General features: G+C 40.8%; 1 protein-coding gene across 5 annotated transcripts in view; it reads right to left on the reverse strand.

The window, feature by feature from the left end:
- Positions 1-403: 403 nt before the first annotated feature.
- Positions 404-17,503, reverse strand: part of EPHB6 (EPH receptor B6) — an 85,943-nt gene continuing 68,843 nt past the window's right edge. For 3 of the 5 annotated variants that reach the window (XM_084502127.1, XM_084502128.1, XM_084502126.1), the window contains exons 14-18: positions 13,591-13,740; positions 13,247-13,440; positions 11,921-12,076; positions 11,242-11,344; positions 404-3,345 (exon numbers count right to left, since the gene is read on the reverse strand). In XM_084502127.1, the coding sequence (XP_084358253.1) occupies positions 3,334-3,345; positions 11,242-11,344; positions 11,921-12,076; positions 13,247-13,440; positions 13,591-13,740 (615 nt within the window). In that variant the 3' untranslated portion in view covers positions 404-3,333. Of the gene's footprint in view, positions 3,346-7,433; positions 11,345-11,920; positions 12,077-13,246; positions 13,441-13,590; positions 13,741-17,503 lie in introns of those variants that run through there. The other 2 variants (XM_084502129.1, XM_084502130.1) reach the window with 2 other exon arrangements.

Genomic DNA, 17,503 nt, shown 5'->3' on the forward strand with positions numbered 1-17,503 from the left:
CATTGACCTCACAAGGTTTCCTAGTGGCCAAGGAAATCGATTGTAAAAGCCTTACTGTGGTCTGTGGATGGATAAAAAGGGAATAGAATCAGTGTAAGAGGCTAATTTTCTTTCCATGTATGGTATTAGTGAGACCAATGGTGTCTGGTCTTGATATTCAATTAAAAACAATATCCAAAAAATACGTCAAAGAATTGAACCTTAATGATAGTATGTGGGCCAAATGATCTGTGTGACAAGGAGCCATCTAAGTATTTCAATTTTTTAGAGTATAGAAAAGGAAGATGGGACCTGATAATAGCAAGAAACACAGAAATACCATATTACAAGTAGTTCTTTATTCTAATTTGGTAGCACACAAACAGTGCAAGGCAAATTGCAGTTAAAGATTACCGTAATAATAAAACTGTGTAGCCATGGGAAAATCAAGTCAAGGTATCTGGTAGAATTATTATTCCTGAATTAATCAGGATTAGATGCCTTTCTAGCAAATAATCCTTCAGTCAAGTATAAATTAAACTCAACAGTGGGTAAAAGGGTAAAATGTAATGTCCTGAGGAGTGAAGGAGATCTGACTAGGAGATCTGACAGTGTTACTTGTTCTGCACAAGGTGCTCATGATTCTTTGTGAAATGCCTTGTCCTATTGCTAGTACTTTGTCTAACCTGCAGATGATACTTGGAGATCTCATTCAGTTCTGCTAGCTCATGGCAGGCATGATCCTTGCATATGTCAGCTAACAAGGTGCTACAAACAAGCTAGAAGATATTAAAGGCTAAAGTAATTTTTCAAGAGGTAGCATATTTTAAATATTCATCAACAGAATTATGTGGAATATATGTCTGGAAAGGCAGTATTTCATTCTCCAATATATGTGTAAGTCAAGTTCGAACACATAGATGAGACTGTACAGCATACATGCGTATGACTGTGCACAAATAATTTGTTCTTTCTCTTTTATTTTTTTTTTTATCACCTTTCTATCCTCCACATTTTTCCTTTTCTTTCCTTCTCATTTTTCTGTCCTTTCCTGCTCACCCAGTCCAAGAATTTATAAGTGACCTAATATAGCTGCCCACATAGTTATTTTGACTTGGTTCCATAAAAGGAAAGATTATCTAGTGGACCTAAATTCAGGGTATGAATTCAGAGGAAGAGCAGAGGACTGCTGGAATTTGATTCAACTTCTGAAAAAGTACTGTACCCCATAGTAAGAGAGAATCTAAATTCTTCTCATTCTTCTTCAGAGACAATATGGATTTACTGTGTTATTGATGTGTTCCCTAGAATTTCATAAAATGTATGAACAAATACAGCAAAGCCAGGCATTGTGGTTGTCTTTCAATAAAACCTCTGGATGATGTAGCCATTAAATTTATTTTGTTCCAACCTGTTTGGATAGATCAGGAAGTAACAACAGAAGATTGGCCCATCAAAAACAAACATAATAGAATTTTGAACTCAGGAGCACCAAAGATCCTAAGAAGGGCTTACTGAGGTAGTTACAAGTAAATAAACTTAATCATAGGCATACTGCTGTCATTTGACATGGGAGGCAGCTAAGCACCACACAGCCATTCACTCACTCCCCCACAGTGGGATGGGGGAGAGAATCAGGAAAAAAAAAAAAAGAAAAAAAAAAGTAAATAAAACTCATGGGTTGAGACAGGACAGAAAAGGAAGGGAAAAATAACAACAACAACAACAACAATAATAAAGAATATACAAAGCTAGTGATGCACAATACAATTGCTCACCACTTGCTGACTGATACCAGCTTGTCCCCAGGCAGTGGCAGTCCCCTGGCCCACTCCTCCATTTTTATTGTTCAACATGATGTCATGTGGTACTGAATATCCCTTTGGCCAGATTGGGTCAACTAAAACATCATTGTGTTATCAACATTATTCTCACTGTAAATCCAAAATATAGCACCATACCAACTACTCAGAAGAAAATTAACTCTATCCCAGCCAAAACCAGAATATTCACTCTCTTTTCTATGCCATCCACATCATGCTCAGGTCCCACACTTTCCAGTACATCCAAATTAATCACCACCACCTTTCCTGTCTTTTGATGTATATACACAGACATCATTCCCTTTGTCTATGGTCCAGTGCTCTAAAATGTCCAATGAGTTCATTTAGTCCATGACTTTGGGTTCCATCTGCCATAAAAGTCCTTCAGGGCAGGAGAGATAGTGTGTGGTGTTGGATTGTTGCTGCTGAATTCAAGTCTGGTTCCATCACTGCTGCACTTGTCTGGTTCTATCACTGTTACACTTTGCCTAGTTCCATCTAAGTTCATTCTTCATTAATCTAGGTGATTCTTACTTTAATATTGTTGATATGTCATATAGCCATGATAGTAGTGATGATATGCAGCATTATACAGCAATTAACATCATAAAAATCAAGTCATTGGCTATTCTCGCCCAAAATCAAATCCCCCTGAAGTGTACCTCAAGGTAAATCAGAATTCCCCATCCTTCTGCATTAACCTACCAAGTGCACCCAGGTCCTTGAGCAAAAGCAGTCCCAAGGATGAGTTTGCTTTTGCCTGCAGAAGAAACAACCCAAACTGTCTTCCCCATCACATTTTTTGTGTGCAGTCCAGGGACTTCATACCCTTGTACAGTCTGTAAGGGTTTTGAATGAGCAGGGGCAGCTCAATTGGCGGATCCCCTAGCGTTGACTAACCAGGTGACTTTTGCTAAATGTGTATCCCAATGTTTAAATGTCCTAGCACTTGTTGCTCTCAGTGTAGTCATATTATTTGATTTTCCAAGAGGCTGGTTTGTGATAAGGGATGTGATATACCCATTCAATGCCATGTCATTAGATCCCAGTGGATGTGATAAAGAAAAAAGAAAGTAAGATATTACATAACACAGCTCTGAGAACAAGCAAATAACTCCAAAAGAAAAAAAATCTTGATTGTGACCAGCTTTTGCCAGCCATTTTATTCCTAAAAACAGGATCTCCTGTGCAGGTCCTTTGTTACTTTGTTTTATGGCAAGATATTTTTCAGAAGGATTTTGACAATTTCCTTCCCTTTCTCAAAAGCTTCTTTTGCTGTGTTGCCCCACACATATTGTCAAAGTATTACAATTGTTCAGGAACTTCATTCTGTTCCATTGCAGTCTGTAACAGTCAATTGCAAATGATAGGACTGTGTTTCCACCCCTGGTGCAGTCAATGTACCGGTGCATCCAGTACTCTCTTGAGCAGAGGAATGTTTGCTCCTAATAGCTGATATAGTGGTTCATACAGTTGGGAAGGAAAACATTCTCTGTGAGTTGCTGAACCTTTTGGGAAAATTTCTCCTCAGTTAGACGCAGGCCTGCAGGGAGAGAGAGACTTTCTTCATATTGCTGGAGTTGGCCATCCAACTGCTAATGAATTGGCATACAGCAATGGTGTGCTCTGTACAAACTTCTGCCACATGGGTCACCTGCACTTGACTTCATCTGAATCTTTGGATAACAGGTTGTTGTCCAGGTCACCATAAATCACCTTCAGCATGGCTAATTCTCTCAAGTACTGGATACCTCTCTTTATGGAACTTTAGTTGCCTGAAACATATAACATCTTCCTTGAAGGGGTATCTTTCCTTCACACCTGACAGGAGTCACTTCCAGTGACTCAGGGCTTGTGCCCATTTCCCTAGAAAGGGTTCCCAGACACTTGGCTTCTTTGAACTCCAGTTCCAGACTACTGGCCCCATTATCCCAGCATCAGAGCAGCCAGGTGACAAAGTGCTTGTCTGAATGACAGATTAAATCTTTTCACATATCTTTACAGCTCATGGGGATAGGGATCAGGTGGTTACTACCTCATTTATTAGTTCTGCCTCTTTCGTTCTTGTGATGGCCCTGCTTCAGAATAGCCTGCCTTGTCAACTCCTTCCTCCTTTCCATTAGTAGAAGTTTCTTCCCTTTCTAAATAAGTTGACTCGCATCTATTGTTTCTTCCTGAATATAGGGGTCAGTAATATCAGCACAAGTTGGTTCTCTGGTTCAGCTGCAGTACCTGTCACGAAGGTTGGGGTAGGTGCTTTGCCTGTTGTTATGTCATAAGATTTAGAGAACTTCTCTTCCCCTTGAGGATGCTGAATACTGTTGAACAGGGCTTAGTAGGGCATGGGCCAGGCCCAAGCATGTTGCAGTGATTTGTGTCTTTCTGGAACTACCAGGGTGACAGCATAGTTTTTTACAAATATTTTACTAGTTTTTCAGGATTCTGCATTGTTCAGGGGTGATGTTTCAAAGCACTGGAAGTGTCCACTGTTCTAGGAGCCTGCCCACAGCTTCCCACACTCCCTGCCACTCCTAACTATCCTGCCTCAGGGCAGATCTCTGGGTGGCATTCTTAAATAGTATTTTAACCTTAAACAAAATCTGAAACATATTCAGGAGACATAACAATAGGACCATGCTGGCTTGAACACCCCAAGGATATTCAATATTCTCAAGAGCTATTGTAATCAGATTAGTCTAAAGACTTGTAATTTTATCATATCATAAGCTGGTGTTACACAGTACAGCAAAATTATAACCTTAAACCAGACCCCAGAGATGATCAACAGCATGACAGGGAGCATAGAGAGAAAGTAAGGGATTACATAACACAGCTCTGAGAACAAGCACAACTCAAAAAAAAAAAAAAAAAAACAAAAAAAAAACACCTACAAACCTATATTGTGACCAGCAACTATTTAATTTATATAACACTGATGACATTTTTGTTTTAATACACTCTGATCAGATCTGTCATTATCATAACCCTTCTTGCCACAAGTTAGGTGCCAGAAGGACTGTTTAGGTTTAACCCAGCAGGAAGCTAAGCACCTCACAGCCATTCACTCACTCCTCCACAGTCAGATGGGGGAGAGAAATAAATAAAAAAAAAAGGTAAAACTCAGGGGTTGAAAGACAGTTTAATAGCAAAGGAAGGTATAATAATAATAATAAAGAATTTACAAAACAAGTGATGCACAATGTAATTGCTCACCACCTGCTGACTGATGTCCAGCCAGACATTGAGGAGCAGTGGTCTTCCTCCCATTGCCAAGTCCCTCCCTTTTTATTTTTCAGCATGATGTCATATGGTACAGAATAGTCCTTTGGCCAGATTGGGTTAGCTGTCCTGGTTCTGTCCCCTCCCAGCTTCTTGTGCACCCCAGCCTCCTCGCTGGCAGGGCAGCATGAGAAACCGAGAAGTCCTTGACTGAGTGTAAGCACTGCTCAGCAACAACTCAACATCAGTGTGTGATCAACATTATTCTCATTGTAAATCCAAAACATAGCACCATACCAACTACTAGGAAGAAAGCTGTCCTAGCTGAAAACAGGACACATACATAGGAGACAAGACTGACTGGTCTTACTGTTTGGGCTAATATCTGATGCTGTAGTTTACAAAGACGGCCAGATTATGCTGGTGAGGCCTTGATAATACTTCTCTTCCCCCTCCGTCCCCACTTTCTTCCCCCAGTTCTTCCTCTTCTTTCTTCTCTGTTAGCTTTTTACATCATCTGCAAGACCCAGGATCGTGATGAGGGCCACTTCTACAACTATCCCATGGCATTTTTCAGTACCTTTGAGCTTTTCCTCAGCAACATTGACGGACCTGCCAGCTATGAAATGGACCTACCCTTCATTTGTGGCATCAGTTATTTAGCCTTTGCTGTTATTGTCACTCTCCTTATACTCAGCTTGCTCGTTGCCATGATGGGTGGCATCCAATGGAGTATGGTCATAAGCAGGATGAACTTTAGAAAGCACAGGTGAGAATACTTTTCAGTTACATAATTTTGAAATTTGAAGAGTGTGTTGGAAAAGACAGACTGCTTCTAGTCCTGGCAGGAGTAGAATTGGGGTCCGATTGACACGTGAGGCACATTTGGTTGATAAGAGTTGTGGATTTTCTGGCAGAGGGAAGAACTGAGTATTTATGAGCAATGGTATGAGAAGTACATTTAGATGTTTTTTGACTTCTAAGGTAATTAGAACAGGTGGATTTTATTTTTCCTACATTGGTCTTATAGCAGCTATGGAAATACTCACCTATTTCTTCTGCTTCTGCATCCCTCAATGCCAGTAAACATTTACTCATTTATTTATTTATTTATTTATTTAATAGTTTGTTGCCACTGCTGTAATGCTGGAGAGGAAGCCTCCATGATGCTTCTGTCCTCACTCTGGAATCTGTGGTCAGAGCTATTGTCTAGAGAACAGATGTATACCTCAGATAAATTCTGTTAGATTAGACAGCTAATCACAGTAAATTCATGTGTGTACACCTATCAGGAAGGACTACCCTGTTCTAAAAAGTGAGACCCAGTGAAAGAAACAACATAATGCAGGATTGGATTATTGGGATCTGGTGTGGAGTTCTGAAATCTTAGGCTGAACAAGAACCAGGAAAAAGACTGAATCAGAACATTAAAAATCGTGTTCCCACTCCCATGCCCTGAGTAGCTTATTTTTATCTACAGGTCATGATGATGCAAGGAACACAACTTAAAGGGGTCCTAAGTAAATGTCTTTGTATAGTCACAGCTCCATAAACCTTCCTTGTTAGAAAGTGCCTCTTCATGCTTAATCTTGAATATCATCCAGTTCTTTTCCATTCACGCCCACTCCTGAATTATATTCCTTTAAATAATGTGTCCCACGTAAGTGTCAAGATGATAACCAGGTGGTATGGAAATCTCACATTGTTAGACCTTATCAAACAAAGATTAAGGGTGGATATTATTACTATCATACAAAAGGCATAGCAAAAGCATACCTGCATACTTTCTGAAGGGAAGGCATCATCTCTCAAGCATAAGAAAAGGGACCACACCTAAGTCTGTGGTACTGAAAACTGAACTTTCAGTTCAGCTTGCAAATTGTGCTGCACTGCCTGTGTCCGGATAAGAACTGTGTCATAAACTTTTCATTGATTTTTAGATAAATATTTGTAGGAAGCTACTCAACCTAATATCCTCAGCCTTATCTTAACAAACTAGTACTATTTTCCAGAGAGATCTAAAAAGCATCCTAAATTTGAAAAAATCAATCTGTCTATCAATCTAACAATAAATATTCCATTCCAACTAAGTTCTGAGTGCATGCAGTTAAACAGCTGTTCACATGATCCTATGTCCCTACACTGGCATTTATTTTGCTAACTGACAGATTTGATTGACAGATATTTCAGTTTGCAAAAATATTTAATAAGTAAAAAAAAAAATGGTTCTCAGCTGTTCGACTGCTGTTATTTCTACTGTAGCTTTCTTCACTGGGAAAAAAACACATTTGTTTATCATAATCATCATTATTATTGTTCTTTCTTGTTATGAATCTGCAGGGACGGCAGGTTATAGCAGTAACAGTTTTACAACTTAGCTTATAGTAGAGACATCAGGATATATTACAAATATTGTCTTTTTTTTTTTTTTTTTTTTTTTTTTTTTTAACAGGCACTAGCAGATCTATTTTAAAATAGCTTATTTTAGGTAGTGCCTTTTCATTCATATCTGTCAAAATATCTGATTTCTCTGAATAAAACTGCTTTTCTTATTTTTTAATCTTCTGTTCACTTACAGAGCCCCAAATGTATGGCCAGTAATAGGTTTCTTTAAGTTTCCAAAACACAGTGAGAAAGAGTTGCTTGGTTATAACTAAAAATCTAGTTTTAGCCAGCAATAATTTCTAGTGCCACTGCAAACTAGAAAAAATCCAAGTTTTTGGAAGCAAACAGCTTTATCCTTGTTAGGTAAGCACACTTAGTTGTGTATGAGACATAAATAACAGTCCAAACTCAATTAATTACTTGAGACATAAATGTCAAGATGCCACTCCATTGTACTCGTATTTGGGACCTGCTCTTACAGCAGTTGACCAAAAGACCACATTGTTCAAGGAACAAAGGTCACGGCAGAAACTAGAAAGAAATCTTGATATGTCATCACGAATCTGAATGTTTCAACTGCGGATATTTCAGGAAGAGTTTTCTGTTTTCATCACCCAGAAAAGGGAGGTAGGGGACAAGACTGTTTAAGGGCTGCTAAGCCTTCTTCCGTGTTTCAGGAAGCAGAACAGCAGGGGGAGCAATTCCTCTCTGAACAGACTACAAAACAACAGGCTGTAAAGGTGGACACACAGTGATTTCACAGCACCCTGCAGCAGGAAGGAAAAGCCCGGAAGTGAAACAGCTCCATACAAAGAGCATGAAGATGCTGAATGTCGTCAAAAAAAAAAAAAAAAAAAAAAAAAAAAAAAAAAAAAAAGTAAATTCTGAGTGAAAATGACACAGGAGTGTCATTATTTCTTCCATACAGAGTTGAAAAGTGAAGGATTGAAGGATTAGACTGTAGTTCTTTAGTAGGACATGAGGTTTGTTTACCTGTGCTTCATTTTAACATCCAGAGATTCAAATTTGCATGCAATCTAAAATCCTTAGGCTGCTTGATAGTCATGTATAGTTGCAAGCATGACATAGATTTGAACAGCTCATTGGCTTCAGTATCAGCTGGTTTCAGTGAAGAGAAAGAACCGGTTTTGTTGCACCGTCTCAGTTGCACCTGTATGCATAAAAGCTGTGTAGTGACTGCTGAGAAAGCATGCCAAAGGCTGGCTGGCTGGAAGCTGGATGCATTCATTTATACTAGCCCCAACTTAGATTAATTGGCTGAAATACCTGAACAAAGAAGATTCAGCAGGAGGGATGGCCCCACCTTTGTTTGCTTATTAAAGGCAAATAAATAGGTAAATTCCCTGGTGTTGTTCCACACTTCCCACCATATCCAGAGGTTTCACTGAGCTTAACAACATGTGAATTTTCTGGGACCAAGGAAGCTACAGCATCTTCTTTCTTTCTAGATCGTCTCATCTGCTGAACATTTGTGCTAAGGGACAGCCTCTTTTCGCTCTCCTTCAGTAGTATTAAGCAGCCTGTGCTCCCTCAGCTAGCCCAAGTATAGTGCTGTCAAAATAAGCACTACACCCTTGAATTTCAAAAATCAAATAAACAAAACAAAAATGGAGTGTGCATGCCATATCATAATGCACATACACTGAGGATACTTGGGTGCCAAACACTGTGGAAGTCACACTGTCATGGAGCCTTTCCTCAATATCAAGAGGTGAGCAGAGCCCACTTACGACATAAAAAAGCCATGGCTTAGTGAGATAGGAACACACAGATACATAGCTCCTGGCTGAGAATTCCTTTACCACAGCAGAACAGGTGGGAAATAGCTTGCCTGATACCCTCTTTGACAGGACAATACATTAACTGACATACTGGTGCTGATTGTATCTACTGTAAGACTGTCAAGCAATGGAGAACACAAAGGCAAATGCAAGGAACCTCATCAGGAATAACTATGAAACAGCTTGCACTGAAGTGAAGTTGCTTTCTGTTTCCAGATTGGAAAAAGGTGGTGGTCAAGCAGAAATGCTATTGGGCTTTGCAACATATTATCACCTCCTTTATGTGTAACTCTCTGAGTCCTCACAAAAGCCTAATGCCCTCATGAAGGTCTAGGCATTGATACCAGTTACTCAGTTTTCTTATGCACTCCGTATTATAGATATCATATGGAGAAATCTGGGCAATAACTTGTGTGTCTGGGGGAATTCTTAAAACCATACAGGAGTTAGTCCTGCAGAAGTTGTGCTACTCTAACCTTGACAGCTAGAAAAATATACTAAGTTGATGACTAGTTCACAGTGAACCAACAGACACGCACAGATCAGAATAGCTAGGGCAATTCCCTCTCTAGACACAAAGAAGGCATCTTTTTATGCAATGTCTTCATTGGGGTCTTGCTTAACAATGCCATTTCCATTTCCTTTCCTATGCATTGGTGAAGTGGACAAGTGTTTAGTTTACGAGTTTTACTCTCAAGCTCAGCTTTCATACTCCTGTATAGGGACAGACACAGGACAGAGTCCTAAACCCTGACACTTTGCCCCTGCCTGAAGGCTTTCCTTAGTACCTGCTTTCCTTAAGCAGGTACTAGTCTACCTGAATGGAGAGAACCCATCTCTTCTGATCATTCTCATGCACTACCAGTCAGACAGCATGGTTGATCCTGAGAAAATTCAAATTCCTGTTTTAGGGACTGAACTTACTGCTGGGACTAGTACCATTCCATGCTGACTCCTGAAAAGAACTTGTGAAAGAGTTTCATATCCCTTGATCCAATTGTCTATTTGGAGTTGACTACTGCAGGTCCACATTTTCTTCAGAAAAAAAATTTCAACCAATATCTGTGCCAACTTTTGTAGCTGGTGAGGATGAGGAAGGGAGCAAGCATTTTTCAACAACAAAGGACTTTTGATTTCTTTCTCTCATTCTCGTCAATGTTTGTAAGGAGGTCAAAAAGCACTGAAGCTCAAATTCCAGTGCTCAGGATATCAGAATATTGCAACTTACACCTTTTCTCTCAGGAATGGTTTGGCGAGAATCAGAACCTACTTGTTTCCCTCTCCACTTGCAGATCCAGCAGTATGGATTATAGGAATCCTTACTGTCTGATTCCATTGCAGTGCCATAAATAAAGCTGCATAGCATCGAGGGCTCACTGTGGATTAGTAAATTTCCCTCCTGGATCATGGAATAGACCCAAGAACTGCACATGAAATGGCATAGAATTTTGAGCCCTTCACTCTCAACCTCTGTAAAAATTACCAGGTCTCATTGCTTACTACATGTTGTGCACTAAGTGGAATTGATTTTCCCATAAATCTGGCATCACAAGTGATGCCCTCTCTCACATCAAGATGACATTCTTTTGGAAAAACAGTACTGTTTGTAACCTCTTACTATGTCTTTGCAGCCTTGCTGGACTCCCAGCCACAGATAAAGCCTGCTAATGGCTTTGTAAAGTTATCTGATACCTTTAGTTAGCAGAGAAGAGCTAACAGGTGCTTGTGATCTGTCCAAACTATTATTCCAGCTCCCCACTACGTTATTATAACGTTCCCTCCCCCAATCTACTCCTAACATATGATGTCAGCCACATTTAAATGCCACCAGTTATTTAGCTCTGCTTTCAAATCATGGCAAGATTCTGTTTTTGTTGATGAAATGGGACACGTATTGTCCACTCTCTGGGTGCATTAAGTCTTCAAGGAGCATCTTGCCATCTCTTTTTCTTACTGTGAAAATTCCTCTGAATTCTCTTAGAACCCTTCCAGAATTTGAGACCCATGGAGTAAGGATGGTTTAAACATCATACTTCAACTCGTTCAAGCTGATTCAAATGGACTCGCATGAGCTGAATGCTGTTAAGTATCTTTTTCTGGTGACCAACCAGGGTGATTCCAATATGCTGGATATCTCTGCAAGAGAATAGAGGGTGCAAAAAGTGTTAAAACAGGCTTGTTACTCTGTACATTCCCAGTCCCTTTCCCTGTAACTACATATCAATATATGTGGATTTCGCCATTGTCTGAGAAGCACTTAACAAGACTTCTGCTTCTGCTTGGAAAATGTGTGTGGGTAGAAGGGGTGTGGGCATAACTCTGAAGGTTATGATACAAAAAGAAGCTTTCTCATGGATCCTGTCTTCTGCATAACACTTCAACCTAGCAGGGGCATGGCTACTTCTACAAATCCCCTGTAAGTGCTTATTGCCTATGTCAGCTCTCATGAACATTCTGATGTTACAGTCTCTCTATAACAGTGACAATATGTTTTGTAGTCTACATGGGACAAGTTCTAATGCTAATAGAAACAGATTGCACATATACAGTGGTATGGAGGGCATCCAGAGGCCCTAATAAAATGCAAGAAAGACTAGCTACTTTTCTCTGTAGTCTCTCTCCCTTTATTACACATATATATTTTCAGATAGCCCTTATTCCATACCTCTCACTTTCCGCATAGTATCTCCTTCTTTCTGCCTCTATACTTACTCCAGAGTCATGCGTGATATGACATCGAATGTAATCAGACCAGCCTGGTCAAAATTTTCCTTGTAACGACCCATCTTGATGGCATCCAACCACTCATGGGCATTGCTGAGTGAAAGGAAATCTGGAGGGGAGTTGCTCAGGAGAGGCTGAGATGGTCTGCAAAAGAGGCAGATTCTAAAAACCCCAGTTACCAACATCAGTTGACAACACTTGTAAGGTCAGAGTTATGAGAGGGATACCATACAGTGGAGCAAAATTATTATATTTGTTCTTCATGACCTGATTCCTAAAGTCCCACCTTGATGGCGGAATGTTTCTAGATTATCTGTCTTCCCTATTCTGTCTAAAAACAATCCATCCAACTTAAGCAATTGATCTTTCCTTCCCATTTTATACTCTCTCTGGCATGAACACTTCTTGCACCAGATCTTTCCACACTTCCTGGGTCTAGACCTGTCATCTGGGTTAAGAGCTGCAGTGAGGAGGTTTCCAAGGCACAAAGATGAGACCCTGTACCTTTATCTCTGTGACTAGCTACCCCTCTCCAGAACGTGCTCTTTGGCTCTGCAGGTAACGTAGGAGACAGGGTGTCATTTGGGCTCCAATACAAACCAGGTGGAACAGAGCAGTAGAAAGCCAGATAAATCACTAGCATTTTCTACTTTTCTTGGCATCTGAATCTGCCCCAAAGCAACTCATAACTCGCTTTCTGTGCTGCTTCTAGTAAACTGGGCATTACCACACACTTCTCCTTGCCCTTGGATGTAGTGTGTTGCAGTGGGCCAAGTTTTATAACCATGGCAGAAGTCCTCCAGGCCACCAGGATTAATTCCATCATCAGTCCAACAGCTATATAATTGTGGCTCCATTTACACCTCTACCCCAAGACTTCTCCTTTGCTGACCTCCTGCCTCCATCAGGCTGCAAAATGCAGATGGGAAAATGTGGGATGCAAGCTGCAATTTTCATTAGTTTTAGCTAGAGAATTTCTTTTCTCCACAATCTAAGGTCTTCTCATCCTTCATCACCTCTTGTAATCACAGAGTTTTGTGAAATCATTCATCCTCTCCATCCCCAAAGCTCCCTCACCATATCAAGATCTTTCTCTCTCTTCACATTCAGCACTTACAACGCCTAATTCATCCTCATCACTCACTAAGTGTATCAAGATATACAGTTCTTCCAACCATCCCCTGCAAGTTTTCCTTTCTTAATTGATCTCAGCCTCAGAAGAAAGGATTGGAAAAATGTCTGATTCACTACCTTCCTTTCCGTATGATGCCTATGCAGAGACATGTATTATTTTACACTAAATCATCATCTCACCTGCTGCTCCCGGTTCCAGTGGCTTTGAGAGCAGATGGCTTGCGGATCATTTTATCTAGAGCACTAACTATTTGTTCAAATTTGGGTCTCTGGACCCGCTCCTTCTGCCAGCAGTCAAGCATCAGCAGGTGCAAAACAGTTGGGCAGTCCGGAGGTGGTGGCAGGCGATAGTCCTGGTCAATAGCATTAATTACCTGCAGGAAAAGAAGAACTAAGTTTTATCACAGTTGGGAAAATAAAAGACAAACAAGCTTCAGTCACTTGGCAGTGTATGACTTTTTTTTTACTCAAATTGAAACAGAGCAGAAAGGTAGATGCACATTCCCACCATTTCCCAAACTTACATCCTGATTGGACATGTCCCAGTAAGGTCTCTCACCATAGGACATCACTTCCCACATGACAATGCCATAGCTCCAGACATCACTGGAGGAGGTGAACTTGCGATACTGGACAGCTTCAGGGGCAGTCCAACGGATGGGAATTTTGCAGCCCTAGAAAGCAGACAGGGAGTAACCAGAATGTTAGTGAGATAAGAACTACCAGGGAAAATGACATCACTGGCCTGGTCAGAGGCCAGTAGCATGACACAACTCTGAAACGATGTGCCAATTCAGTAATGTTGCCTTGTAGAAATTGATAGTTTAAATTTAAACTATGCCAAAGGTTTCTACCTTGTTCTACCTACACATGAAGATGAAAAACAAAAAATAAATAAATAAAACAACAACAACAAAAAAACACACAACCAACCAACTAACCAAAACAACAGAACCATGCCCCCTGACAACTACAAATCCTTAGCGTAATGGAATTTGACTCTTATAGCTCTTCTTAGCAGCGTTAGAGAAGTGGCAGATAGTCAAATCCTCCTGAAAGTCTCAATGATTTGGAAATCTAAAACCATGTAAAATAAAATAGAACAGAAAGGAATTGAACAGTTCAGCTGGAAGGAACCTACAAAGATCAAGTCCAAGTATCAGACTATTTCAGGGCTACTCCAAAGTTACAGTGTATCACTAAGAGCATTATCCAAATGCCTCTTGAACACTGACAGTCATGGTGCATCAAACACCTTCTTAGGAATTCTGTTCCAGTGTCTAACGACTCTATAGGTAAAGAAGTTTTTACTAATGTCTAGTCCGAACCTCTCCTGACAGAGCTTTGAGCCATTGCTACACGTTTTGTCACTAGAAGCAACGATGAGCACTTCCCTTCCACCCCTCCTCAGGAAGTTGTAAAAAGCAATGAGGTCACCTCTTAGCCTTCTTTTCTCCAAACTAGACAAACCAAATGTCCTCAGCCACTCTTCATAGGACATGCCTTCCAGAGCTTTGATCAGTTTTGTTGCCATCCTCTGGATCCATTCAAGTATCTTAACATTCTTTTAAAATTGTGGAACCCAGAACTGCATACAATATTCCAAGTGAGGCCGGACCAATGCAGTATGTGGTGAGATAATCATACCACAGAATCATAGAATGGCTTGGGTTGGAAGGGACCTCAAGAACCATCTAGTTCCAACCCCCCTGCCATAGGCAGGGATGCCACTCACTAGATCTGGTTGGCCAAGGCCTCATTCAGCCTGGCCTTGACACCTCCAGGGATGGGGCGTCCACAACTTCTCTTGGCAACTTGTTCCAGTGCCTCATCACCCTCTGAGTGAAGAATTTCCTCCTAACCTCTAATCTAAATCTCCCTTCTTTTAGTTTAAAGCTTTTACCCCTTGTCCTGTCAATATCCGATTGAGCAAATAGTTGCTCTCCATCTCTTTAATAAGCCCCCTTCAAGTACTAAAAGGTTGCAATGAGGTCACCCCAAAGCCTTCTCTTTTCTGTAGGCTGAACAGCCCCAGCTCTCTCAGCCTTTCTTTGTAGGAGAGGTGCTTCAGCCCCTTGACCATCTTTGTGGCCCTCACATAATAATTAGAGGATATCACATCTTTTGACTGTCTGGCTACGTTGTATGTAATGCAACCCAGAATACAGTTTGCCCTCTTGGCTGCCAGGGTATACTGCTGGTTCATAGTGAGCCAACTGTCAACCAGCACCCCCACATCCCCTTCTTCAGGGCTTCTCTCCAGCCACTCATCTCCCAGTCTGTGCTTATGTCTGGCATTACTCAGTCCCAAGTGCAGAATCTGGCATTTGTTCTTGTCAATTTTACAAGAATCTCCCATCTTATAGCATTTTTATAGCATCTTCTCATAGTATTGTGATGGTCCAATGTTCCAGTCTATCTAGATCCCTCTGCAAAGCTTCTTGTCACTCAAGAGAGTCTGCAGCGCTTCCAGGTTTAACACTGCCAGCAGTTTTAAACTTTAAGGATGCATTCAGCTCCGGCATTGAGAACACTGATAAAAATACTGAACATAACTGGACTCAAGATTGAGCCTTGGGGAACAGTTCTAGTGACTGGCTGCCAGCCAGATATAATTCCTTTCACTGCAGACATTTGAGCCCTACTGTTAAGCCAGTTCTTCACCCAACATACCATGTACTAGTTCATCTCACAATTGAACAATTTGTCCAGAAGGGTACTGTGAAAGGCAGTATCAAAAGCCTTACTAAAATCCAGAAAAACTACAACTGCTGCCTTCCCTTCATCTGCTGAGCAGGTGATCTTATCACAGAAGGAGATCAAATTAGTAAGAAAGGACTTTTCTTTCATGAACCCGTGTTGGCTGGGCTTGATGATTGCCCTATTCTTTAAGTGTCTTTCATTGGAGTGGAGGATAATTTTCTCCATAATTTTCCCAGGCACTGAAATTAAACTAACAGTACTGTAATTTTCAGGGTTTTCTTTCATGCCCTTCCTGTAAATTGGGATAATGTTGGCTAGTTTCCAGGCAGCAAGGATCTCCCCAGCTTCCCAGCATTTTTGGTAGATAATTGAGAAGGGTCCTGCTATAAAATCTGCTAAGCAGGTGTAAGTACTCCAGGATGAATCCCAGCAGGCCCAATAGACTTAGAAACATTCGACTGATACAGCTGGTTCCTTATAATTTTGGTGTTAACAAATGGAAAGTTGCTGCTTCCCCAGTCATGGTTGTCCTGTTTTCAGCTGGGATAGAGTTAATTTTCTTCCTAGTAGTTGGTATGGTGCTATATTTTGGATTTACAATGAGAATAACGTTGATCACACACTGATGTTTAGTTGTTGCTGAGCAGTGCTTACACTCAGTCAAGGACTTTTCAGTTTCTCATGCTGCCCTGCCAGCGAGGAGGCTGGAGGTGCACAAGAAGCTGGGAGGGGACAGAACCAGGACAGCTGACTCAATCTGGCCAAAAGGCTATTCTGTACCACAGCACATCATGCTGGAAAGTAAAAAGGGGGGGACTTGGCTGTGGGGGGAAGACCGCTGCTCCACGAGGTCTGGCTAGACATCAGTCAGTGGGTTGTGAGTGATCGCTTTGTGCATCACTTGTTTTGTGATCCTTGCTTGTTAAGTTACTAACTTCATCCAGTAATAGTCCAATATTTTCATTAGACATCCTCTTGCTATTAACATACTTGAAAAAGGACTTTTTTATTATCTGAAATATCTGTCTAGTTTCAACTCTGGTTGAGTTTTTCTCTTTTATGTTTTCTTCCCACAAATGTAAATTGCTGCTCTGTAATCTTCCCATATGGCCTGACCTTGCTTTGAGAGATCATACACTTTCTTTTTCTACTTGAATTCCAAGAGAAGTTCCTTGTTCAGTCAAGCAGGTCTTCTGCCCTGCTTACTTGACTTACAACTCAGTGGGATTGCCAGCTCCTGTGCTTTTATAAGGTGGATCTTAAGAAGTACCCATCTCATGTGGACCTCTAAGCCCTCAAAAGCAGATTCCTAGGAGACCCTGCTAAATAACTCCCTGAGCAGTTTGAAATTTGCTCACTTAAAACCAAAGTTAACAACTTTACTGACCATTTTCCTCATTTCATCAAAAATTTGGACAAGGTCCATAAAGACAAGACCTACTGTTCCAGAGATTTCTTTAATTGCCTATAAAATTACTCATCAGTACTATCATCCTGACTGGGTGAACTACAACAGAAACCTATGATAACAACTGCTTTATTGTCCATGCCCCTTACCCAGAGGCTTTCGACCACATCATTCCTAACTGAAAGGGCTGTACTATCAGACCTCTCCCTTACACACACTGCAACTCCTCTATCTCATCTGCCCTGCCTATCTCTCCTAAACAGATTATAGCCCTCTGTCTCAGTACTCCAGTAAGGGGACTCCTTCCACCAAGTGTCACTATTACC

This window comes from Aythya ferina (assembly GCF_964211825.1).
Source record: "Aythya ferina genome assembly, chromosome: 1".
Taxonomy (NCBI): Eukaryota; Metazoa; Chordata; class Aves; order Anseriformes; family Anatidae; genus Aythya; species Aythya ferina.